Below are 22,704 nucleotides of genomic sequence, written 5' to 3' on the forward strand. Positions count from 1 at the left end.
AACATGTGAGTCGTGATCGAACAATTATAAAAAACCACCATCGCGGGAGACTGAAAGATCTCAAAATAAAACAGCATAGATGTCCCCAGATCGTGTTAGACTAATAGCTCAGTTTCAGATAAAACTTGAAACTGTTTACATACTCTATTTAGTGTTATCATAATTTAATTAATGTCAGGTAAGTGAAAATTTCATATACAAAACGCATTCCTCTCAAGAGACAAAAAATAAAAAGGCTTCGATTGCGCGTTAGTCATGTTTTTATGATTCATCGAATTTGCTCCTTGTTTTAAACAAAAAACCTCTCGAGGCTTCCCCCAAGCCGATTCTGGTTCCCTCCAATTACGAATTCAGATTTATTGTCAATATTTTTGCCCCTTTTTTTGGCAAAAAAGAATTTTTTCGCGTTAAAATCGCGACTTACAAGCTTTGTAACATGCGAGCGACCATCTTGTTTTTGAGTGTTATCCAACATGAATTTCTATTTTTATACAAACTTTCAACGTATAAAATGACATTTGTTTATTTTTAATCAGAAAAAATGGACACAAGAATCGCCGAAGTCAGTCGGGAGAGGTCGAGGAGGCCCATTAGAAACAAAAGATACAGCAGGTCAGGCCTTTTTCACCAACAATTTAGTAAAACATGTTTTGTCAAGTGTTACTAACACGTTTTTTATACTTAGACGGGGCTATGGCGAGGACAAAAGGCCCCCAAAAAGACTCTTCACCCCGGAAATAAAACGCTTCCTCAAAGACTGGCTGGTCCGAAGACGCGAAAACCCCTATCCCAACAGAGACGAGAAGAAAAGTTTGGCGCTGCAAACCGGACTTACTTATATACAGGTAATTGACCAATAGCGTGATTTGACCAATCATAACGTGCCACTTTCAGGTGTGCAATTGGTTCGCAAATTGGCGCCGGAAATTGAAAAATGCCGGCAAGGAGCCCCAACGTAGAACCTGGGGCGACTTGATCAAGTCATATAACAGCCAAGTGCAGGGAAACGTCGAACATTTTAGTATTTGCTCTGACGATAGCATCTGGGAGGAGCCTGACAGTGATGAAAACCCCCAACCCGATCATAGTTACACTACTTTTACCGAACATGACAACAATAATCGATTTTTTGTTAATTCTCAAGAAGCGGAAATCGAGCAAAACCCCTTTAGCCAAGCAAAGTATAAGAATCACATTATGGAGAAATATTTGCGTGATTGTCAAAAACCGGAAAAGTTCGAGTCTGGGGATGATGTGAAACCGTCGATGATTACGAAATGGTTGGAAAGTGCAGTTAATTTTACCCCGAGTGAAAATAATTATCTCCATTGGACGTTTTCGAAGAATCAGAAGAAGAAAAAGAAGGAGGTAGCCAATCAGGTGTTTCATGGGAGGGAGGAGCTTGACGCGGCGGAGGCGTTGACTAGACTAGCCAATGCGCGGGCTTTTAAAGCGTGAAATGACAATCAGGACAAGACTGCTGTCTTTTTAACGTTGAATTAATTTGCTCAGACAAAAATTTTCCATTTTTTTATTAAAAGTTGTCCAAAACAAATAAAAATCACTAGGATACTCCTAATTGTAAGATTCCTATTTTTAATAATTACTAACACTCTGTGCTGTGATTTTTGCCCTAACAATACGTTTTTTTCTGAGAATGTTTACACCTCTTCTAACCAATCTGTTATGTAGATAATAGTCGAAATTTGTTGTGTTTTTTAGGAAATTATACACTTTTATTGACTTGGTTTTTCTTCAATTTTTACATTTTCCGCTTTCCCCCAAATTTTAATCGTTTGAACGGACGCGGTTAGGACTGTGTCCTCAGTCGGGTGAACACTTAATGAATTTAATACTTTTCTAGACGTGTGGACATATTTTTGTACGACAGCCCCACTCACCAGATCCCAACAAAACAGCTCTCCAGTAACAGAACCGGACAAGACGTGATTGTCACTAGTTATAATAGCGCTTTCAATATTCATATCATCGGTGCGGTGCCCCGTGTACCTAAACAACACCCAAACATTAATAATAGTTGAGGGGGCCTAGTCACAACTTACTCTCCAAGCATCTCCCCTGTGTTTTTGTCCAACAACCGAATCGTGCTATCGGCCGAGCCCACCAACACACATTGCCCATCGTGTGAAAAAGACACCGAAGTTATCGCAGCCCCCACGAAATCCGCGTGACAACTCCCATTCCTTAGGTCATATCTCCTGACTGAACAATCTACAGATCCGGCTAAAATCTCGTGATCTGTGACTTGAATCGACGTTATGCAATCCTTGGCCTCTTTAAGAGTCTGGATGGGGCTGGTGTTGCGCGACTTGACGTCCCAACACATTATAGTGTTGTCCAAACTCCCAGAAATCGCCACTGAGGACTCCTCATTGAACTTAACACATGTCACAGTGGCGGCATGGCCCCGAAATCGTCGTAAAGGCTGTCCGGTGGACACGTCCCAAATGATCACCGATTTATCGGACGAACAAGAGACGATTTGGCTGCTATCGCATGACCCGCAAGCATCCAAGACTTCGTTCCCGTGTCCTCCGTAGGTTTTTAAAGGGAGGCTGCGATAGGGGTTCCACAGTTTCAGTTTTTTGTCCGAGCCACATGTCAAACAGTAGGAGCCATCAACTAAGAGAAAAACTTTTAAAGTTTTGTAAACATAACCTCGAAATTACCATTAAAGCGGACCGCCCTTACAGCCCCCTGCTGACAATCAATTGTGTTCAAGCATTGCAAATCCATGGCATTTTGTGCCAAACAAGCCGATTTTTTATTAATAATAGCAAATTTGCATTATTTGTAGGTTAAATTACACCGGTTTGACAGATTGAGGTTATGTTACATGGTTACGCAGGGCAGGATTGAGGAGTTTTGTATACACAAAGACGTTTTTTCCTGTAAGTACACATTATTTATTGCAGTCACTCGTTATATAAAAATACAAAACTACAATACTGTATAATATATAGTATAAATAGGTATATAAAGTCACTTTTTGTTTCGACCACCACACATTTTTGACATTGCTTTGCAATTCCATTTTTTGTTATTTTCCCGAATTTCTTGGGTTACGGTTTCGAGTGTGTTTATGAACTCTTCACATTGGTCGTCAGTATCCTCATCCTGTAAAATTTAAGTTTTGTTCTGTTGGTGACACTGACTTAAATTACCCTGTAATTGGGGGAATACCACTCCTCGATACTGCAAGTACAACTCTCAAGAGGACTCTCGGGGGGACTATTCAATGAACCCTGCGAACCCATTAACCACGTCTCTAAACATTCAACGGGGGAAGAGCAAGGTCGGTAGCTCTTTTCGTTTTTGGATTTATTGCAAGGTGTGCAATAAGTGCGTCCTGTATTCAATGACCTACAAAGAAAAATTCTCGAACTGAAAAAAACAAACCAAAAACATACTCGTTCTCTTGTTTCAATTTTGCAATAGTTTCGCAATAACACTGCGTTTTTTTCTTCACTCTATCATTGATCTTCCTTTGTTCCTCCAACCAGGCTTTAACATTATTGACGACACATCTACTCTCAGTACATAAATCATCTCGATTGTTTTTCGCATCGGCCAATTCTAACTCCAAATTTCTTATAGTCTGAGCACACGTTTCCTTCTCACGAGACAAACACTTATTTTTTTCTTTCAAATTCTTATTTTCAGCATGCAGTTTGTCCAATTTTAGCTTCAACTGTCGATTCTTTTCTTCCAGAGACCCAACAGTGTTTTGTAGACACGTCACTTGTTTGAGTAATTTGTCATTCTAAAAAAAAACAGGAATAACTCCAAAAAAACACAAATGCAATCACCTCGCTATTCAGAGCCAACTGATTCGATATCATGCTCTTTATCTCGACTTTCAACGTACTAATTTCTTCCTGTGTGGCACTGATTTCATTACATTCGCAAAAGTTGGCTACGGCTTTCTTATCTTCAATTTTCTTCTGCACCTCAAGTTTCAAATTTTCAATGAAATCGGATAATCGCCGTTCTTCCTCTTGGGAATCTTTTAATTTTTCAGTCAGTTCTCGAATACACTGGCAGTGCTCCTTCTCTTTCTTCGCTGCTTTCTTCTGTACTTCACAGACTCGTGTATCTTTGCATTTCAATTCATCGTTGAGTAATTTATTGCGAGCTTCAAGTTCAGCAACCTGTTTCTTAAGCTCATTATGCTGAAACAAATATTTCAAACTTTAGTACTCAAACACAAAACTAACCGTTTCTGCCCTCTTTTGCAACTCGCTCATTCCCACATTCTTGTTTTTCAGTTCTTCACTCAGTGATTTATTGCGCGCCTCAGCGTCTGTAAGTTTTCTCCTCATTTCGAATAACTGAAACGCAAAATTGTTTCAGGTCGTAGGAGAAATTATGTATACAAACCTTATCCTTCAAATTCTCGGCCAGTTTCTTAAACATTGAAATTTCGTCCCGACAGCCGGTATAACAGTCACAATTATCTAATTCCTTTGGTGAAATGTAATGACACTCGTCGCCAAGGGCACACTGAAAGTCGCACTCGGCCAAAGTTTCATTCAGTTCAATCAACTGGAAAATACCTTAAAAAACTGATCTCGAAAAAATTTCAACGTACTGTTTGCCTCAGTTCTATGACAATTTGTTTGCTTTTGGTCAACTCGTGTTCCGTGGAACAGTCTTTCCGACCAACATGTTTCGCGTGTTCCTTCAATTCCTTCACTTGTTTGTGTAAATGCTGATTGGCTAATTCGCTCGTGGCCAGTCTATCTTTCAGTTCTTCGTTCAGAAGCCTCAAATGTTTCAATTTATCCTTATGTTTTTCTTTCATTCTGTGCAACTCTCTCTCCATGTTTTTGACCAATTCGTACTGCTCTCGATATTCAGCTTGAAGTTTTTGCCACTTTTTGCAGTTCCGATCGACTTCGCCGCATCCTCTGTCCTGTTTTTGGAACTCGCGACAATCCAGATTGCACTGCAGCTGCATTATAGTAGCGTTTAACGAAACTACAGTACTTTGCAACTCGTGATTCTCCAAAATTGCATTTTCAAGTCGAATTTTCATATCGTTAATCGCCTCGTCGTGCATATTCAAATCAGCGTTTTTCTGGCCTATGATCAGCTGCAGTTCGTCAATTTTTGCATCTTTGAGTTGATTCATCTGGTTCTCGACTAAAGCCTTTTTCTCAGTATTGACCAAGTCGGCTTGCAATTTCTCGCTTAGTTTTTGCAGCTCGAGAACAGCACGATGTAACTGCCCATTTTCTTCCTTACACGACTTGTTAGATAAGTTCTAAAAGCGAATTTTATTCACACAGAAAACGAAATTTTCGCTTTGTTACCAAAATTTCTTGCAAATTAATGAGCTGTTCCGACATTGCCGTCATTTCGTGTTTGAAACAATCAATCACATGCTCGTAATAGCGGATCTGCTGACGCAACTTCTTAATCTCATCTTTGCCGCAAGCAACTGACTCCTAAACAATTTCTGATTTGAAATTTGCGCTTCGATTTCAATGCCCTCTGATGTGGCAATTGGCGGGAAATTTAAATTTAACGTACTAAATTTAAATTTTCCACCATTAAACATCCCCTACGAAGCTCAAGCATGCATCTACGTATTATTTTACCTCAAAGGCTCTGAACTCCTTTTGATATTTGTATAATTGCGTCTCAGAAATTGCCAAATCTTGCAAGGCGTTGAAATGTTCAACTTCGAGTTCAAAATTACAGTCTCTCAGTTTTTTATACGAATTTATAGCTTTTGTTTTTTCATCCTCGAGTATTTGTTTTTGTTCCTCCAAGTCTAACAAATTGATGTAAAAGACGTCGGATAAATACTGATAGTGACTAATCTAAAATGACTTAAATTAAGTCAAATGGAGAGTGGAGGGGAAGAATTTAAGTCACACTGTACATGCATTTTTCGAGTCGTAAAATCAATTTTATTGCATAAAAACTCGTATAAAAGCTATAATTTGTTAATTTACAGTGTATACATTTACAACTAGTGTCTTTATTTAGTTCTTAAGTACTTAAGGCAAGTGAATAAATAAAATAAGTTAAAAATAAGTTAAAATTTGTATGTACCGATAAGACACTTTGACCGCTAGATGGCACATGCAACAATCAAATATCATGCACGGGTTTAGAAACGTGATTAGATTTAGGAGTGGGATTAGAGCTTCCAAACCATCGTGCGGCCCACCCGAGACTCACTTCTTGCTGATTGTTTTGTCTCAATTCGTCTAACTCATGTTTGACACTAATTAAAGCCTCTTGGAGATTGGCAATGGTAACTTTCTGTTGCTCGATCTAGAAAAACAATTGCCAATCGGGCGCCTCACTACCTTTTGTTTTACCTCAATTCTGGCCCTTTCCTCCGACGCTTCCAATACATTAATGGAATTGAGATACAAATCGACCTTTTGCCAAAAAAAAAAAATCAAAAAGCTCAAGCATTGCGATACAAACTACTACTAGTTAAGCAGACTTACCGCCTTTTGTAGATTGCTAGCACAGCCTTGTGAGCTGGCCAAACACTTTTCCAAGTCGACACACTTGACTTTGAGTTCGTCCACTTCGCGCTGTCGACGCGAGATTTCGTCTTCGAGATCTTTTTCGCGCCGTCTCGAGGCCTGTAACTCAAATTGGACTACGTTAAGTGTGTTGTTTTGGCTGATGTTGTCTTTGTTTTGGATCTGCGACAAAAAGTAGGCGTTAGTTGGGACGTGTAGTGTGATTTTTACCAATTGGGATTTTTTTATTACCGATTTGTCGTCCATGTCCGTGAAGGTCGTCGTCACATCCACCTGGAGAGGAGATAGCAGTGTGAAAGCTTAGAATTTAATATTTTTCAAACTTACGCAAGGTTTCATTCGTCTTATCAGTTTTTGGGCCTCTTCGAGTTGTTTCTTCAGGGATTCATTCTCATTGTTCTGAGAAAAATACGAAGAACTCAATTACTATCAAAACAATAGAAACAAAATTTGAAGTCGGAATGCAAACAGCCGGAAACATGATAAAAAGCTGTGATATTTAATTAATTGATGTGGGGGGGTTCAACTCTGTTCAATGGCAAAATTCAGTCTTAAGTTTTTTGTACAGAAAAAAATAGCCTCTTAAAAGGAATTGTGCGAAAAACAATTATGTATTACTTTTTCTTCTAAACGTTATTGACAATTCCCCCCCACAGGAGTATGATTCTCTCTCAATAAAAAACGAGATACAACAAGAAAACATTTATTTCACAAAACTGCAGCAAAACTAATTAAGACTTTTTTCGAGTTTTTTCAAAAACACCATCAATACAGAATTCGCAAATTTGACTTCCATTATTTTAATAATTTCGTTTCCTCTTGCGCAGTCTTCTGAATTAAACTTTGCTAACTCCGCGTTATACAAGTTCTGTAATATTTCAGTGTTATCAAACTCCAAACTTTTACTTTGCTTCGTGAGGAAATCATTTTGCTGGAAAAATAGTTGGGTCATTTGATCAAAAATAAGTTTTCTAATTACAATTTCATTGTTTTCATTAAAAGTCAATTTAGAAAGCAATCCTTTGATTATGTTATAAAGACTCATTAGCAGCAGACTTTTTGAGTTGTTATCCTCCTCCAACTCCTTAATTTTATTTTGCGATAATTTATGCCTCACATAAAATTGTTTTACTTTTTGCTTCAAACATTTTACTTGCTCTAAAATTTTGCTGAATTCCGAAAACTTTCCACTGTGAAGCGTTGAGCTTTCCTACAAATTAGTTCACTGTATTTTCCCCTGCCAAAATTCAACATCATATATTTATCAGTATATTTAACAATAACATAAAAAATAAAACTAAAAACTAGATTCAATCAATGCAGCCTTGACCGGAAACTTGATCAAAAGTTTTATTAAAACTCGTCATAGTAAACTTTGATTTTTCCTTGACCGGAACCTCCGTCATATATGACGGGACACTTTCAGTCTTGCACAACTCCACATCTTTCCTTTCACTTTTTTTACTCTCATCGATAAAAATTACAGTCGAATATTTGGGTTTTTCTGAATTGCGACTATGTCTAATAGTTGTCAATACGGTCTTATCGTGACTTTTCCACTTTTTAAGAGGGAAATCGGGGCAAATCTGGGGAAAAAAGGGAGACTTGGGGACAAATCGGGTTTATCACACTTACCTGTTGCTTCAGCTGTTTTATTTCCTTCCGCAACTCTTTGATAATATCGTCTTTGAAGGCTGTCTGTTTGTCAGCCTGGACGCACCGCTCCTCCAACTGTTGAATGTCTTTTTTAAGGGCTGAAATCATGTCATGCTTGCAGGCCACTTCTTCAGTTAGGGCGCTCCTCATATCCAACATCGACTAATAAAACAAAATAAAAATAAGTAGTCTGTTAACAAACAATTAAATGTATTATCACTTACTTGCCTGAGTGATTCATATTCGTCTGTTTTCTTTTTCAACTGTTGAAAAACATCATCGCTCACTTTGCTATTTTCATTTTCATCGATCGATTCGCTTAAATCAAGTGTCATTTTTTAAAGTCGCAATTCAAGGATACTTACTCGGCTTTCGCCTCGGACGGTGGCCCCTACAATAGAATAAATGAATTAAAACAAGGAAAACATGAGGAATGGTGTATTTAAAAGCCGATTTTTTTACAATTGTTGTACAAAAGTGCAGGACAACGACAGGGATTACAAGGATAAGGACGACTTGAGTGTTTGGGGGAGTCGTGACCACACCTACACTTGTCTTTGTTTTGTTTTTTTCGATTATCTACCACTTGTAGAATCAATTTTACTGTATTTTTGCCTACCTTTCTATTATTTGCCTCTTTGGAACCCACCAGAGCCAAATTTCTTTCCCTAAAATAAAAAAAAATGTTTAAATTAAATTGCAATCAACAATTTTTATTTGTATTAACAGGACTTTTGAGCTTACTTATCATTGCAGTCACATTGTTCTGTACCAAACAAATCTTTATAAGTGACGTCATAAAATTGCAATCCATCGATACTCCACTTGCGATCGTCCCTAATTCTCCTGATAAATTCCAATAAGTTTTTCATGTCATTTTCCAGGTAAAAAACTTTCTGGAAAGGCTCATCTAAATTGTGTGTAATACTGTAGTTTTGGTACCTTTTCATCACCTGCAGAAAAATCTCCACTGTATCACTCAACAACGATTTCACTGTAGGCGAGGAAAATCAAAAGCCCGTCCGGAAAAACCGCGAAAAACGCCCGAAAAAATCGGCTTTTTTTTTCAACTTACTTCATAGGCACTTTTCGAAGTCTGCCGCAACTTATCCTCGAGCATGCGGACTCTAGTCGTAGCCTCATCTTCCAGTTCTTTGACAATTTTCGCCATCATTTGTGTTTGTTCAGTGAGATCGTCAATCCATCTCCTCTGGATCTTCAACTTGAGCTAAAATTCAAATTTGGCGGGTTAGTAAAGATGGCGCTTGGAATGGTGTCAAGAGCAAACCACACCCACCGCCCCTTGGGAAATGGGGTTAAAAGGGGTATGAACGCACCTCGAGGCAGTCGCCGCCCCCTTGGTGGTCGATCTCGTTGAGTTTGCCCTCGTAGAAGCTGCGGAACTGTTCCATGACTTCCAGGGCGTCCTGCTCGCCGCATTTTCCACTGGTGGCGAAGACGGGGCAAACATAGCTGTCGTTGGATTTGGACATTTTTTCAGCGAAGGAAACGTAAAATTTTAATTTTCGTGCTCTTGTTGATTTAGTGGTGCGATATGGACGGCATGTTTTGACGTTTGTGTGCCCAGCTCACTTTTCCCCACTACGTCGCTTACTGCGTTTAATGGGGACGAAAATAGATTGGGACCCCAAAATGATGGGCTTTGCACTGATTGAAATCAAGGCATAAACAACATCAAAAGACTAAGAACTGCCAGTGTTTACTAAAAGAGTGGAACTCAAAGTGTACATAAAATCTATTCTTAATTTTATTTTCATGAACATCTTTAAATTCTTTGAACTTTTAGGGGCCTATCTCATATTTTTTAACAGCCTTTTTATCTTTTTTTTTGAAAGTTTATCACATTCATTGATAAACCTTTTATCTAAAGATCAGTATGTACTTCGTTTTTTAAATTTATGCTTTGAATTGTTATTTTGAAATTTTTATCTTTTTGTAGCTTTTATGCATTGAATTGTTATTTAGAAAGTTTTATTTTTTGTAGCTTTTATGCATTATTGAGGCTTTTAGAATTTTATTAGGATTTTTTCCAGATTCTAACACCATGGACTACAATTTTTTTCAAAATCATGAGTTACGAGTACATTTTTTTCTAAATTTAAGACTTACAGGACAAATTTTTTCTCAAGATGGTGAAAACCTTGAAATAATTTTATAAATTTTCCTTAAAAAATATTTTTTTTATATACACTGACTCCTAATTCCTGTTTACGAGTCAGTCAGTCTGTAATTAAATTATTGCAAATAAGAATAGTGAAAAAACTTTAATTAGTGATGGCAAGAGTGCACTTTTTGTATTATGTTTAACGAAACAACTACGTCACAAGTGAAAAACAATGGATACATTCAATATATTGATTATTGTTATTGATTTCCAATTGTTTCATGCCTGCAGCTTATTGTGTTTCGCTTTTGGGAGGCATTGTGCAGCAATGAAAGAATAATTTTTTAAGCTTATTGGAAAAGAAAATGTAAATGAGAGCACAATGTTCATTCAATAAGTGAAAGGCTCACTTGTCTGCAATTTAATTAAAAAAAACCTTTTTGAATTATTCTTTGATAAGGTATCATTCACTTTTTATATTTAATTTTTAAAATATAACTGTTTTGATAAAAATTCGACGACTTTCGCAACAGATTTATCTTGTTCTTTTGAAAATACGCTCAGAATAAGAAGTTAAATTTTTCAAGATCTAATTTTGTAGCTTAGAAGAAGAATCGTGGTATCTCTAATTTATTGTTAAATGGAGTAAGTAGTTAAGCACTTTTTTGATATGCCAGAAGCTCAAATTTTACTTTAATCTCCGTTTAAACAATGAAGATACGATTCTTTGCCTCTAAGGTGTAGAATTAGTTTTGGAATATTTTTTGTAGAATAGAAATGTTTTGGGTTTAATTTACCACATTGTGATAAAATCGTAACTTGTTATTTTTGTAAATATTCAACGCGGGTGGGGGCAAACGAGTTTCTATTGTAATAACTTTATTGAGTATGATTTACTTCCTGTACAATCAGTTTCTGTGCATACAGAATAATGATAACCATATATAAGCAAGCAAATAAAATTATTAATTAATAATAAATTTAATTATATTCAAATATAATACAGTGATACTCATGGATAAAGAGACATCCATACCATACGATATTAGTTTTCCTCATTTTTAAAATCTGTACAACCACCTTACTACATTGTACATCTACTAAATTATATATATATACGAATGTAGGACTAAAAGTCTCGGAGATCGAGCAATATTTGTCGGCTTCTAAGGCCCCAAAATCTTGATAGAGCCCGAGACTGGATGACACATGACATATAATGAGCGGTTTTTGCTAAATTCTTTATTTAAATAAAAAATATTACCATATATAGTACTAAAAAGGTTTAAAATTCCAGTCATGCATCATGTTAAGAATGAAAAGGTTTCAAAACAATGCGGAGACTGTCAATTTTATATTTTTTTGACTCGAAAACATTAGGTAATTTGAAAAACAGTAAAATACACGCAAGTTGTAACGATTTATAATTTACACTCAACACAAGTATAAATTTTAAATCCTATCAATTAGATTGACAAAACTTTTTGAAAGCTTACGTGACTCATAATTGCACTTAATCCAAACTGAGAAGAACCGAATAAAATTTGATTTGAGAGTGCTTAAATTTCGTCAATCCAATTCTACACTGTCAAATATCAAGTTTGAATTACTCTCTAACTCAAAATTATTATCACAAGATTTTTAGTTACACCAACTTGCTATAAATAAAATTCTTAAAAAACGATCCGACTGAAATGCAACAAAGTGATTAGGATCTGATCCTAGAGAAAAAAAATAAGTGACAGTGTACTGAGTGTTGTAACGGTATTAATAAAAGGGCTTCTTATTACACTTATATATCACTAAAGTGCGACAGCACAGTCCAGTCCCTTCAACTCGATTAAAGACACAAATCCGGGCGGCGGGAGGGGCCATCACTTGCAACAGTTGCCTGCGGCTTTAGCGCCCGTGTCGCCCTCTGCCAGTCTTCTTCCTTGGCCACTCGCACCCTGGGCTGTCGCCTGTTCGTTTTTAGGGAGCTTCTTGGCTGCAACGTCACAAATGCGTCACTATCTCACTTAATCTCGTTAGCCTAACAACCTCCCACGACTATTTACTCCATTGAAATTTCAAATTCTTTCATTTTTTAACATAAAAACAACCATCCCCTCAACGGGTGCACCAAATTTACTGTCAACTTCGAAAAAATTCGAGGATGACACACTGAACATTCCTAATTGAACATACTAACCACTTGTCAAACAATATTTTGAATATTAATAAATTGAAATAAGATGACAAAAACTTTTCTTTACGTGCGTTTCGAATTTCCAAAGCGTGAAAGCACCGCTCAGCCAAGCTTGAAGAGGCCGAAGACCCTTAACGTACCTATCGCCAAGAAAATATCGTTGACATTCATGGCCGTCTTGGCCGACGTTTCCATAAAGAGCAGTCCGTTTTCGTCGGCGTACGTCTGTGCCTCCTCGAACTCGACCATCCTCTTATTGGCTAAATCCTGCTTGTTTCCGGCTAACGCGATGACGATGTTGGGACTCGCCTGTCGCTGGAGTTCCTTCACCCACGTCTTTGCCCTTCCGAACGTATCTTGATTGGTGATGTCGTAGACGACGATAGCTGCCTGCGCCCCCCTGTAGTACATCGGGGCCAAACTGTGATACCTGCACATTTTTTTATTTAGGAAATGATTTTTTGGCATGAGTTTCGAGCTATGACCTTTCCTGGCCTGCAGTGTCCCAAATTTCGAATTTGACAGTGGTGTCGTCGAGACATACAGTCTGTGTGAGGAAGGCGGCGCCGATGGTGCTCTCCTGGTATTCGTGGAATTGACCCTTGACGAAACGCAAGACGAGACTGGATTTACCGACGGCCGACTCGCCGAGGAGCACCAACTTGAACTGACAGATTTTGCCCTGTGTCGAGCCGTTGGGGCGCTGGGCTGTTCCGGTCCTGTTTGCCATCTCGGCTAAGCAAATGGGCAAAATTTAATGAAACGCAAACTCATTTGCGACATTTTAAAATTTACAGGAGCCTTCCCTTATGTCTTGTCATATTATTTATCAAATTTTACAGCATTAACGCAAAAATATTTTATTTTATTCAATACTTTTTCCAGTGCCTTTTAAATGCCATAATAATTAAAGGTCAAAGGACAACCTCCACGATTTATTATCACTTTAACTGTGCTTGACTGCAATAATTCAATATTTTATTTCAAATTCGGGTTGTACTGAATTAATTGAAAGTCAGTAATTTATTTTTTGTCAAATTTTAATATTAGCCACACGTTTGAAATGGTTTGACAACACTATTATTATGTCATTTCCCTATCTTATCAAACGATATCGTATTTAAACAGGATAGATAATTGAATAAAAATATTAAACATTCAAACTGAAAAATATCCTGAGTGAATTATACCAACAATGTAGCTGTGGGATAGGTAAACCAACTATCAGGCTCCACTAAAACCCTAAATATTGGTGAGATTCGACCTATAACTGTGATGTTTTCAGGCCTTCAACTCCTCACAGAGAAAATACTATATATTGTGTTTTTTTCTTTAAAAATACAACATGAAGCCTACGTATATGTAGCAAATAAAAATAAAAAAGAATTCGTTGGCCGTGAAAAAAACTAAAAACAAATGATGTAGTAGAATTCTAGCTCAAATTTTGACGCAACAATAAAAAAATAAAACAATGTCTCATTCTACACACTGATGAAAACATTCATAAAACAAATAAGAAATTTGATAATGTGTTTTCAATTTTTGTAAACATTTAATCACGCAGTGAAATTCTATTCTTCCAGTGTGAAACATAAACTTGAAAAAACCGAAGGTAATTGAAAAACAATTCTGCATTTTATAACTCACTTGTAGTAATTAATTAGACAATAATTCATTAATTTAAATTTCTTCATTATAACAACAGGAATGTTGAAATTCGTATTTATTTCATAAAGGTTTAGTAAACAATTGTGTGTTAAGTAATAGCATTTAAACACTTAATAATTAATAATAAATTTGAACAAAAAGGTATTTATTTTGGGATAATTGATAAGATCAAAATCAATTCCTTATGAAGCCAGGGACGCAGTGACGTCACTTTCCATAATTTAGTTAACTAGTTATGATGGTATCATAACCAGTTTATATTTTATCAAAGCCACCCTTGTGATAGTGCAATAAATTCAGATTTCTTTCCTTCGTCTAGATGACTAATCGGAAAGCTATTCATAACAATAACAGTGGCATTGGAGGGAAAACCTGGCACAAATATAATTTCAGAATAATCAAATAATGCAACATATCCGGCCTTGTAAATCATGAAAGCACGTCTCCTCAGAGAAACCATCAACTTGCAATAATGCAACCAGACTCTTCTCTTGTGTGACAAAAAAAGACTTTGCTATCGGATTTGGTAGAAATTTTAACAAGTTTGTTGTGCGATTAATGTAATCTCTTATCTCTGGAAAATGTTCTGGTAGTCGTCGAGTGGTCATTGTAACTATGTTCGTAAATTATCTGTTTATGCAAGGCAGTCTGTGCGGCATTAATCCCCGATAGGGGCTTTACAGCAATGACCTATAACACATAATAAGAGAGCTGATAACCGCGTCGTGAAACGTCGAATTAAAAAAGAAGGGGGCGTATGGCTCTCAAGGCTCCGGGGTTCAAGGGCGTCGTTGTCCGCAATCAGCTGACATTTCTAGGGCCCCGCGAACAGTTCTATCAACAGGTGTGAGACTCCGTTACAATCAGACACAAAACACCGAGATTTACTTTAATGCGAATGACGCATTTGACATAATAAAAAAAACATCATCTCCACACATCTAACCTTCCCTCTTGGCTCTACTCTACTTACTTTAGATAAATAGTTCACGTTGCACTTATACAATTACTGTTTTTCTTCCTCATAAAAATACTTTTGATCGATTTTATTGTTTTTTAACACGATAGCACCAATTTACTACACACAATGAACAAAAATTAGTGACACACAAAATGACAGCTCCGGGCCCGACGGAACTGCGTTGCCAACATTGATACCAAAAATCTCCAAGCTTTATTCACACAAGTCTTTTCCAAAACTTAACTAAAATAAACCCCAATTTAAATTTTATTGCAACTTTAGTCTTTATTTTAGCAAAAGCATAACAATTCAATAAATTTAACACCTACATTTCACAAAAGTGCTTACTCCCCTCCAATCCACTAGGCGCTAAATTCAAATCTGGTAACTTTTCAAAATCAGACAAGCATAAATAAAAATATTTATTCAATACAATTTATATACAAAAAAGTGATTTATCTCCTACTCCTATGCTTCCTCTCAGTACTCTTACGCCGCCTCCGGTCATCTCTATCACGTGACCGTCTCTCATCACGACTGTGTTTCCTCGAATCTGTTTTTCTTTTTTTCTCATCATCTGACGCCTCTTTTATCGGCTTTTTCTTCTTCTTTTCTTCCTTCTTCTTACGTGTTTTTTCATCTTCAGAACTTGACGATTCTGAATCACTACTATCGGAACTGGATGAGCTTGAACTGCTGCTGCTGCTACTACTACTAGAGTCACTTGATTTCTCAGCAATGCTCAAAGGATTAACTTTGGGGGCTGTTTTCAAATGTTCTCTCAATTCAGCAGTAAGCCCCCCTAATCCAATCGACGTGAAAAAATTAATCGCAAATCGTGTATTTTTCGGATCATCGCGCGGAAACAGCCCCTCAAAATGTGGCTGGAGCGTCCTGAAATAAAAAACACAAATCAACAAAATTTTAACAAATAGTCACAACACACGTACGCGTCTTTAAGCCTGGCATTTAACTTCTCCAACCCCATGTATTCGGCCAATTCTTGGAACAAAATCTTGATGAAAATGCGATTTGAACTATTAGTATCCTCTTCGTTCAGTTTCATAATTTCTAAAACTTCCCATCCAATAGCATCAGTGAACAACAAATGTGCAAAAAACTTGCTAACATTTCGTAATTTATTTGTGTCAAGTCTGTGTGTTGTGGCGTACGTGTCTTTGAAAATTTGTTGGAACGGTTCGACATAAATCTGGTTCACTTGACAAAATCTCTGTGCTAATAAACCGTAAAACTTCTCGTAAGTTCGTTGTTCGGCACAACAGTCGAGAAACATGTGACACAATTCGATTTCTTGGCCCGGTTTTAGCTCCATTTTCATAAGTTTGTGGGCACTCTCCTCAAAATCTAAACTTGATTGAATGGTCAAGTAGATTGTTCTTCTTAGGGCTACTAAATTGGTTTCGGTATTGTCGATTATGTTAGATTCGTTCTTTTGTGTTCCTTCCTCTTCTTCGTCCTCATCCTCATCGTCTTCTTCATCACCGGACTCTTCCTCAGAACCAGAGCCTGACTCACTATCCATGTCCAGAATTTCCTTACTCAAAGTCTTGTATTTCCCCTCGTTTTCCTCATAATTGTCGTCAAATTTAAAAACATCTGCACAAAAATTCAAATAATTAATCAAAAATCGGTTTGATTAAAATAATCTTACTTAAGATATCCTCGGCATTTGATTGTTTAACATCATCCAACGTAATCAAATGTGTGAATTGGTGCTCCTCATCCACCAAATCCAATTCTTCTATGACAGCGGCGTGATCTTTAAACCCGTCTTTCCGGATTTGAAACATGACTTCAATCATGTATTGAATTCTCGGTTCCAACTTTCCCTCATGTAAAATATTCCTCAACATTTCAAAAATCGCATTAATACCTTTACTCGAAACCTCTGTCAATTTCTGCCCACATTCTTTCAAAAACGAAATCGCAACTTCAACCGAATCATCAGTTGGAGTCTCCACCAAAAGTGTCAAAATCTCCAAGGCGAGAATCTCATGAGCCACCCTCTGATTGACCAAATGGGCGACAAAAGTAGTGGCCGAAATGCATATGATCTTATTATTTTGCTTAAAACCTCGTTTAAATTGCAAGACCAATCTTTTCAGTAACAATTCTCCGATATTTGGAAACTTTGAATTGATAACTGCGACTAGGGCTGCGTACACGTTTGTGAAGGTCGGCGACGCGGCTTGTGCCTGTATTATCGACTTGCAAAGCAACCCACGCCCCCTTACAACATTCTCATGCAATAATTCCCTTGAAATAATCCCAATATTCGACGTATTCACCTTGTTTATAAACCCATGAATGGATTTCTTCAACGCCTCCCATGCGATCCTCTGATACGCCGCTGAACTCTTATCAGTAATCTCCGCTTGCATCAACCGTAGTTTCGCGGGCGGGATATAGGCCCCACCTGTCCGTGTCAACAAATCTACAGTTTTGCGTTCGCGGGGAGCTATCACTGATTTATCCCCTTCCTTCTCGTTTTCTTTTTCCACCTTGTCTTTATCTTTGTCTTCCGGTTCACCCCCGTAATATCTACTACCCACCTGGTTATCATCCTTACGGGGGTACTTGGTCCAGTACCTATCACTGTTCTTCTTATGTTCCTGGTCCTCGCCGTAATACCGGGGGTAATCTTCGACGGGGCGATCCAAATCGTGGTATTTGCGACTGTTACGACGGTCCCGCGATCGTGAACGGCGGGAACGCTTCCGGGAATCTTTGTGGGGCGAGTCGTCGCGGCGGTGCTTTTTCCGAGAGTCGGGAGATTTTGAACGACTTTTACGTTTCGGCTTGGGCTGCGGGGAGGTTTCAGTATCGGTAGTCATTTTTAAAGCACACACGGGAACACCACAGCGAAATGGGGACGATTATTGACACAACATACAACAACGCAAAAATTTAAGGTTATGTTTGGCACTGGTGACAACGCCAAATTCCCCAATGGGAAAAGGAGTGTTCAAATTTCTTGTTTCTTTAAATAAAAATAAATATATTTATAATTAGTCTCACAATTTCACAATTATTACCTTATTCAGAATTAATATATTGGTAAAAATTCATTTAATTTAAGAACTTTAGTTACAATAGTGACAAAAGTAAAATCCCTAAATAATTTGAATAAAGTTGTCTTACTTTGATTTATACATTTTCAGAAAAAAAATAAAACTTAAATGAAGGACTTTGCACTGTCTGCTTCGACTTTCTTTATTTTAATGTTTGAAATTGATTATATAACAAGATACTCAATAGTAATTCTATTTTTTATCCATTATGTTTCTCTGTACACTTCCAAAAAAAATTAATAAACTTAACAAGTAAACTTTCGCTTTTTCTGCAATAAAAATGTTTGTCGTTTACGACCACATGCAAAAAACTATAATAGTGAGTAATAGCAGCTCTAGCGTACAATTAAAATTTTTATGGCACAATAACAAGTCCAGTGTTCGATCAGTTTCACAGATTTCTCAACAATACTTCTTCCGTAGTGGAAAGACCGTTTTTATGGCATAAACTGAAAGTGTTACAAGGTATTTTATTCAACTGAATCAGCACATTTAAAATATACCTACTTTCATCCTCCTTTGGCAATTTTTTTTCGTTGTATTTTTAAAAATACCACGTTTGGCGGGGAAAGATGAGGTCACGCATTTTAATTTTGTGGAATTTTGCTGCGACCTCTCATGAATATGTGAAATGTTTGCGTGTACCATATTTTAATAAACAGTTTCAACAATAAACAGTGCGAATGCAGCGTTTTTGAGGCATTCAAGGTCATTGCCAAGTGAACTTAAACCCAACTCCAGCTGTTTCAAAGATCGACCAACGAAACCAATCCGTACAAAAGAGCCCGAGGCTGCTTTATGGAGAGTACCCATGCTATGGCAATTCAGTTGGTTCTCAACCTTTCGGTGCCGATACCGTGCGCGTTCTTCTCTCCCATTTTCTAAAAAATTGCCCAAACTTTTTGTATTTTTTATACACTAATTAAAAAATAGTGCCGGGTTGGTGTAGGTACTAAAGGTGCTGGGCCCAAGTTTGCGACTTTTCTTTGTCATCTTGTTTGGAGTAATTTGCAACAAGTGGAATTTGCAATCATGGTAAATAATTAATTTGCACAAAGCGAACATTTTTTTAGTAATTTTAATCATTGCTTACTCATTTGAATAGTTGGCACCCCAAAAGAATTTTAATTATAGTTTTGGGTGCAGTTCTGATAATAAACAGGTCACAAAAGGGTTATCATAAAATGCGCACAAAACGAAAAATAAATCTTCCAAAAGCCGTCTCGATGATCCTAATCGCAATAATGAGTAAACCTTTTAGTGGTCAACTTATCGACCCAAATACGTCATTAAAAAACCACTTATCATAACGCATTTTAACATGTTTCTGAAATAATTAGTTTTCGTCGAAAGAACTCTATTGTATTTTTTTGGGTCGCGGAATTATGTAAACGTGATGTCATTTGTTTAACATTTAAAAGAAACATTACCATAAAAATATTATGCAGTACACCTCCAAGCATTAGCATGTGTCGCACTAAAAGCTAAAAATATCGTATTTATGACTAAAGCCTTCGAGAGGCATCAAAGACCTTTCGGTGGCTGCTTCCGAAACTATTTTACCTGAGTTCATGAATTAGCGCCACTGAATTAGGTGTGATTGACGGTGGACCACCCTTATCTTTCACAATGAGAAAAATTTCGATTCAAAAACCCCGAAATGTTGTTTTACAAAAAAATGTACAGAGGTTTAACAGTTAAAATTACATAGTCTAATAGACCTATATTTTTTAATGCTGACTTGGGAATTCCTTTTTCGATTTTTTTCACCCACATGACACCAACTAACTCAACAATTGTTAAATGAAATTATTAATTCAAAATATTAAGTAGATTGTTTTGTTAATTGTACGCTTTTAATATATAAAACTTAAAAAAATAATCATACTTAGCATTTTTATCCTAATTTAAAAATCATTGAATTTGTTTTATTCTTCAGGGTCAAAGATTCTGGGCAATGTAATAATGTTTACTTTAGTTTGATGTTTGGCAAACTTTTAACGCCAAACATTCATGAAGCAAAATTAATGCAAATATCAGTTTTCTCATGTTAAAATGACTGTAAATAACATACAAGCTTACAATCTTTACAAAAATTTAAAAGTTGGGATTTTTGTAGTGACGACAAGACTTCATTGCGAGAGCGGTCATCAATTAATGTTACCACATTTTAGTCAAATTTTAAAACTTTGTAGATGTAGACATCACTATCTTTGTTTAAATATATACCTATCACGTGCTTTGTCTATTGTCCTAATCTCTTTGTGTGTGGTTATTGTTTTTTAATTTCCAGTTATTGTTGCCACTACATGTATTTAATTTTTTTAGGGTATTTTACTTCCTTGGTGTCCCCGCGTAAGGTCTTTAAATCAAACAATACGCCCACATTGGGCGTCGGTGATCTGTAGGCGTAATGGATGTTTGAGCAGAGTGTCATCTCATTTCTTTGTTTACCTACAAGGTCTTTGATTCTTATAGGGGATATAAATTGGTCTTTTCGTACACCCTACCAGCTTTCAGTGATTTATTTATAGCCGGAATTGTTCTTTTATTTGTTTTCCAGACGCCTGGTCTTTACCAAATGTCTTTTCTATAAATATCTTTAATTACTAATTAAGACATGATTAATCGGCGCGCTCTAATTGATAAACGACGGCAAAAATTAATTAAGTGATAAGTGTGCAGGTATCGAGGGTCGTCAGCCCGATTTCCGCCCCTTCTGCACCAGATGTTGGTAGAAAAACTGAAGACGTCATCATTTGGAGGATTTCCTGTGATCTTGTATCCCACACATAACGTCACAATTCTCAATTGAAAATTTGCAAAGTGACGAACAAAATAAAATAAAACGTTGAAATCCGCCTCTGCATTGGCCGTTTCGTTCTTCAATGAACTTGCTTTCTTGCACCACAATGAGCATTCAAACGTAAAATGCGCTCTTTGCCAGATAGACGTGAGCCGAATAATAGAATCGGGTCAGTCTGATTTAAATTTGTCTTAATTAATTTTAGTTTAATCAGGTTCAATGAGATTCGGTACTTCCGGATTTTTATGCAGTTGCCTGAATGCATTCCGGACTTACTCACCCGGAGCAACTGTGAAATACGCCCATAAATGGTTTATTTAATCATCGGTGGGAAAACTAGTTTGCGTTTCCTGCGGCTTACATTTGCATTAAATGCGACGAGACATTTTTATCGATTTTTCCGACAGGGAAATTAAATTAACATTGCCTTAAAGAAAAAGTTTGCGGGTATGCAACCAACCGTACGCCTTGGTTTTTTGCATTGAAAGGCGTTGATTCAATATCCAATTATTGCAATGCACTCAAGAAGGTCGTCACGGTTGGGCATTCTTCCGCCAATTAAACACCAAATTCCGAACCTTATCTTTTATTAGCGCAAAAACAGCAATGAAGTTACTAAAAATAAACATGGTATTTGAGGGACCTTAAATAGGCCCCAAGCACGCACTTTGTGGTTTTTTCAGGATTGATTGCGATTGTAAAATTTCAGGAATTGCTGAAACAAGCTGACACGACGAATTTATTCAGTCTTGGGCAATCAGAAGCTGGGAAAGCAGTGGCTGCTCGTTAGCAAACGTATCATCAAAAATGATTTAGATACATTTTTTTAATAAAACTATTTGGAATTTCCGGAGTGGATTCTTACAAGTTGTCTATTTTTATTTCTTTTTAATGTGCAAAAAACCTTTTTTTAACAGGTATTTTCAACTCAAGTCTAACATTTTTCTGCTTGTAGTGGAACTATTACGACCAATCACTTTCCGTTGCTCACTATGCTCATTAGATCACATGGCTGATGACTCTCCAATCAACGCATTTCTAGATTAAACCACGCCCTACTGCGACCATGACACTTCTCTTTCACTGAAAATAAGTATAATATATTTTTGTAACTGCACGTATTGCGGTTTCTCTTGTATGACCCGCCACTGCTGCTGTAAAGTACGCAATCTAAAAACGGCAGTAAATGGCAAACGAATAGTTTATTTATATTTATCCTCAGCACAGGAACAGTGCTGCCTTTCATGAGATTTATGTTTACAGACGATAAAAAAACGCAAATTGGTATTAAAGCGCACGAAGCATTTCACACGCTTTTATTATTCCAAGAACATTACAAATTGACATTATTACAGTACTCCGACCGGTTATTATTTAATAACAATTTAATTGCGGTGACCTCTGCGACCAACAACATTTGTAAAAACGATCGGAAATTCAATTAATTCGCATCTAAACAATGCGATTCCGATTCCGGGTGCGGGCCACATGTGACGGTTTGAGGAAGTCTTGTTAGGTGTTTCTGTGATAAGGATTGCAAAAGCGTCAGGTGCTTATCATCGCGGTGCCTTTCAGTCGGATGTATCAAGTCGAAGTGTTTAGTGCGCTTCCAAGTTAAAAACTCTTCGGCCAACTCTCATCTCATTGCCCTCAAGCAGCTGCAGTTTATAAAGGT

At 37.0% G+C, this 22,704-nt stretch overlaps 6 protein-coding genes across 12 annotated transcripts in view; 2 read left to right on the forward strand and 4 right to left on the reverse strand.

Moving 5' to 3' along the window:
• Positions 1-44: 44 nt before the first annotated feature.
• Positions 45-1,743, forward strand: LOC123013630 (homeobox protein Mohawk). Its single transcript, XM_044412296.1, has 4 exons — positions 45-178; positions 537-612; positions 686-845; positions 895-1,743. Exons 1-4 carry the CDS (start codon positions 172-174, stop codon positions 1,456-1,458), a joined length of 807 nt encoding a protein of 268 aa, XP_044268231.1. The 5' UTR covers positions 45-171; the 3' UTR covers positions 1,459-1,743.
• On the reverse strand, positions 1,516-2,870 carry LOC123013628 (WD repeat domain-containing protein 83). Its single transcript, XM_044412293.1, has 3 exons — positions 2,691-2,870; positions 2,064-2,643; positions 1,516-2,010 (listed from the first exon to the last, which is right to left on the reverse strand). Exons 1-3 carry the CDS (start codon positions 2,755-2,757, stop codon positions 1,737-1,739), a joined length of 921 nt encoding a protein of 306 aa, XP_044268228.1. The 5' UTR covers positions 2,758-2,870; the 3' UTR covers positions 1,516-1,736.
• A 15-nt stretch (positions 2,871-2,885) lies between these two features.
• On the reverse strand, positions 2,886-9,856 carry LOC123013622 (myosin-10-like). 6 transcript variants are annotated; one of them, XM_044412283.1, is made up of 21 exons: positions 9,527-9,856; positions 9,265-9,417; positions 8,934-9,085; positions 8,809-8,857; positions 8,555-8,580; positions 8,414-8,507; positions 8,169-8,351; positions 6,861-6,932; positions 6,765-6,806; positions 6,492-6,695; positions 6,357-6,419; positions 6,214-6,309; positions 5,625-5,849; positions 5,337-5,471; positions 4,613-5,287; positions 4,402-4,566; positions 4,239-4,352; positions 3,831-4,193; positions 3,432-3,784; positions 3,186-3,384; positions 2,886-3,138 (listed from the first exon to the last, which is right to left on the reverse strand). In XM_044412283.1, the coding sequence occupies exons 1-21, from the start codon at positions 9,680-9,682 to the stop codon at positions 3,004-3,006; spliced, it is 3,654 nt and encodes a 1,217-aa protein (XP_044268218.1). In that variant the 5' UTR covers positions 9,683-9,856; the 3' UTR covers positions 2,886-3,003. The 6 variants fall into 6 exon arrangements, with proteins under 6 accessions (XP_044268218.1, XP_044268219.1, XP_044268217.1 ...); XM_044412284.1 differs by having other exon boundaries at positions 6,492-6,632; positions 8,934-9,142; positions 9,527-9,855; XM_044412282.1 differs by having other exon boundaries at positions 8,934-9,142; positions 9,527-9,855.
• A 1,324-nt stretch (positions 9,857-11,180) lies between these two features.
• On the reverse strand, positions 11,181-15,326 carry LOC123013633 (ras-related protein Rab-5B). The gene is made up of 4 exons (XM_044412299.1): positions 15,144-15,326; positions 12,988-13,237; positions 12,643-12,932; positions 11,181-12,301 (listed from the first exon to the last, which is right to left on the reverse strand). The coding sequence occupies exons 2-4, from the start codon at positions 13,230-13,232 to the stop codon at positions 12,189-12,191; spliced, it is 648 nt and encodes a 215-aa protein (XP_044268234.1). The 5' UTR covers positions 13,233-13,237; positions 15,144-15,326; the 3' UTR covers positions 11,181-12,188.
• A 214-nt stretch (positions 15,327-15,540) lies between these two features.
• LOC123013624 (pre-mRNA-splicing factor CWC22 homolog) lies at positions 15,541-18,972 on the reverse strand. Its single transcript, XM_044412288.1, has 5 exons — positions 18,731-18,972; positions 18,188-18,672; positions 16,804-18,132; positions 16,082-16,748; positions 15,541-16,025 (listed from the first exon to the last, which is right to left on the reverse strand). The coding sequence occupies exons 3-5, from the start codon at positions 17,984-17,986 to the stop codon at positions 15,587-15,589; spliced, it is 2,289 nt and encodes a 762-aa protein (XP_044268223.1). The 5' UTR covers positions 17,987-18,132; positions 18,188-18,672; positions 18,731-18,972; the 3' UTR covers positions 15,541-15,586.
• The window catches only part of LOC123013620 (coiled-coil domain-containing protein AGAP005037), a 72,780-nt gene continuing 69,020 nt past the window's right edge, over positions 18,945-22,704 (forward strand). The window contains exon 1 of one of the 2 annotated variants that reach the window (XM_044412267.1): positions 18,945-19,258. The gene's annotated coding sequence lies outside the window, so the exon portion shown is untranslated. Of the gene's footprint in view, positions 19,259-22,481; positions 22,703-22,704 lie in introns of those variants that run through there. The other variant, XM_044412269.1, reaches the window with a different exon arrangement.

Source organism: Tribolium madens, unplaced genomic scaffold (assembly GCF_015345945.1).
Source record: "Tribolium madens isolate multiple individuals breed KSU strain unplaced genomic scaffold, Tmad_KSU_1.1 Scaffold_96;HRSCAF=242;Tcas5.2_LG5, whole genome shotgun sequence".
Classification (NCBI taxonomy): domain Eukaryota; kingdom Metazoa; phylum Arthropoda; class Insecta; order Coleoptera; family Tenebrionidae; genus Tribolium; species Tribolium madens.

Excerpts from the sequence above, each read along its gene's own strand:
- LOC123013633 (XM_044412299.1), bottom strand. The coding sequence starts at position 13,232 with ATGGCAAACAGGACCGGAACAGCCCAGCGCCCCAACGGCTCGACACAG. Across the intron at positions 12,933-12,987 it reads GACACTGCAGGCCAGGAAAG|GTATCACAGTTTGGCCCCGA; the intron begins GTCATAGCTCGA and ends AAAAATGTGCAG. Across the intron at positions 12,302-12,642 it reads CGATATTTTCTTGGCGATAG|CCAAGAAGCTCCCTAAAAAC; the intron begins GTACGTTAAGGG and ends GTGACGTTGCAG.
- LOC123013630 (XM_044412296.1), top strand. Across the intron at positions 613-685 it reads AGAAACAAAAGATACAGCAG|ACGGGGCTATGGCGAGGACA; the intron begins GTCAGGCCTTTT and ends TTTTATACTTAG. Across the intron at positions 846-894 it reads CCGGACTTACTTATATACAG|GTGTGCAATTGGTTCGCAAA; the intron begins GTAATTGACCAA and ends TGCCACTTTCAG.
- LOC123013622 (XM_044412282.1), bottom strand. The coding sequence starts at position 9,682 with ATGTCCAAATCCAACGACAGCTATGTTTGCCCCGTCTTCGCCACCAGT. Across the intron at positions 6,696-6,764 it reads CGGACATGGACGACAAATCG|ATCCAAAACAAAGACAACAT; the intron begins GTAATAAAAAAA and ends TTTTTGTCGCAG. Across the intron at positions 4,567-4,612 it reads TCATAGAACTGAGGCAAACA|TTGATTGAACTGAATGAAAC; the intron begins GTACGTTGAAAT and ends GGTATTTTCCAG.
- LOC123013624 (XM_044412288.1), bottom strand. The coding sequence starts at position 17,986 with ATGACTACCGATACTGAAACCTCCCCGCAGCCCAAGCCGAAACGTAAA. Across the intron at positions 16,749-16,803 it reads AAATGCCGAGGATATCTTAA|ATGTTTTTAAATTTGACGAC; the intron begins GTAAGATTATTT and ends ATTTTTGTGCAG. Across the intron at positions 16,026-16,081 it reads AATGCCAGGCTTAAAGACGC|GACGCTCCAGCCACATTTTG; the intron begins GTACGTGTGTTG and ends TTTTTATTTCAG.
- LOC123013628 (XM_044412293.1), bottom strand. The coding sequence starts at position 2,757 with ATGGATTTGCAATGCTTGAACACAATTGATTGTCAGCAGGGGGCTGTA. Across the intron at positions 2,644-2,690 it reads AAGGGCGGTCCGCTTTAATG|TTGATGGCTCCTACTGTTTG; the intron begins GTAATTTCGAGG and ends TTTTTCTCTTAG. Across the intron at positions 2,011-2,063 it reads ACAGGGGAGATGCTTGGAGA|GTACACGGGGCACCGCACCG; the intron begins GTAAGTTGTGAC and ends GGTGTTGTTTAG.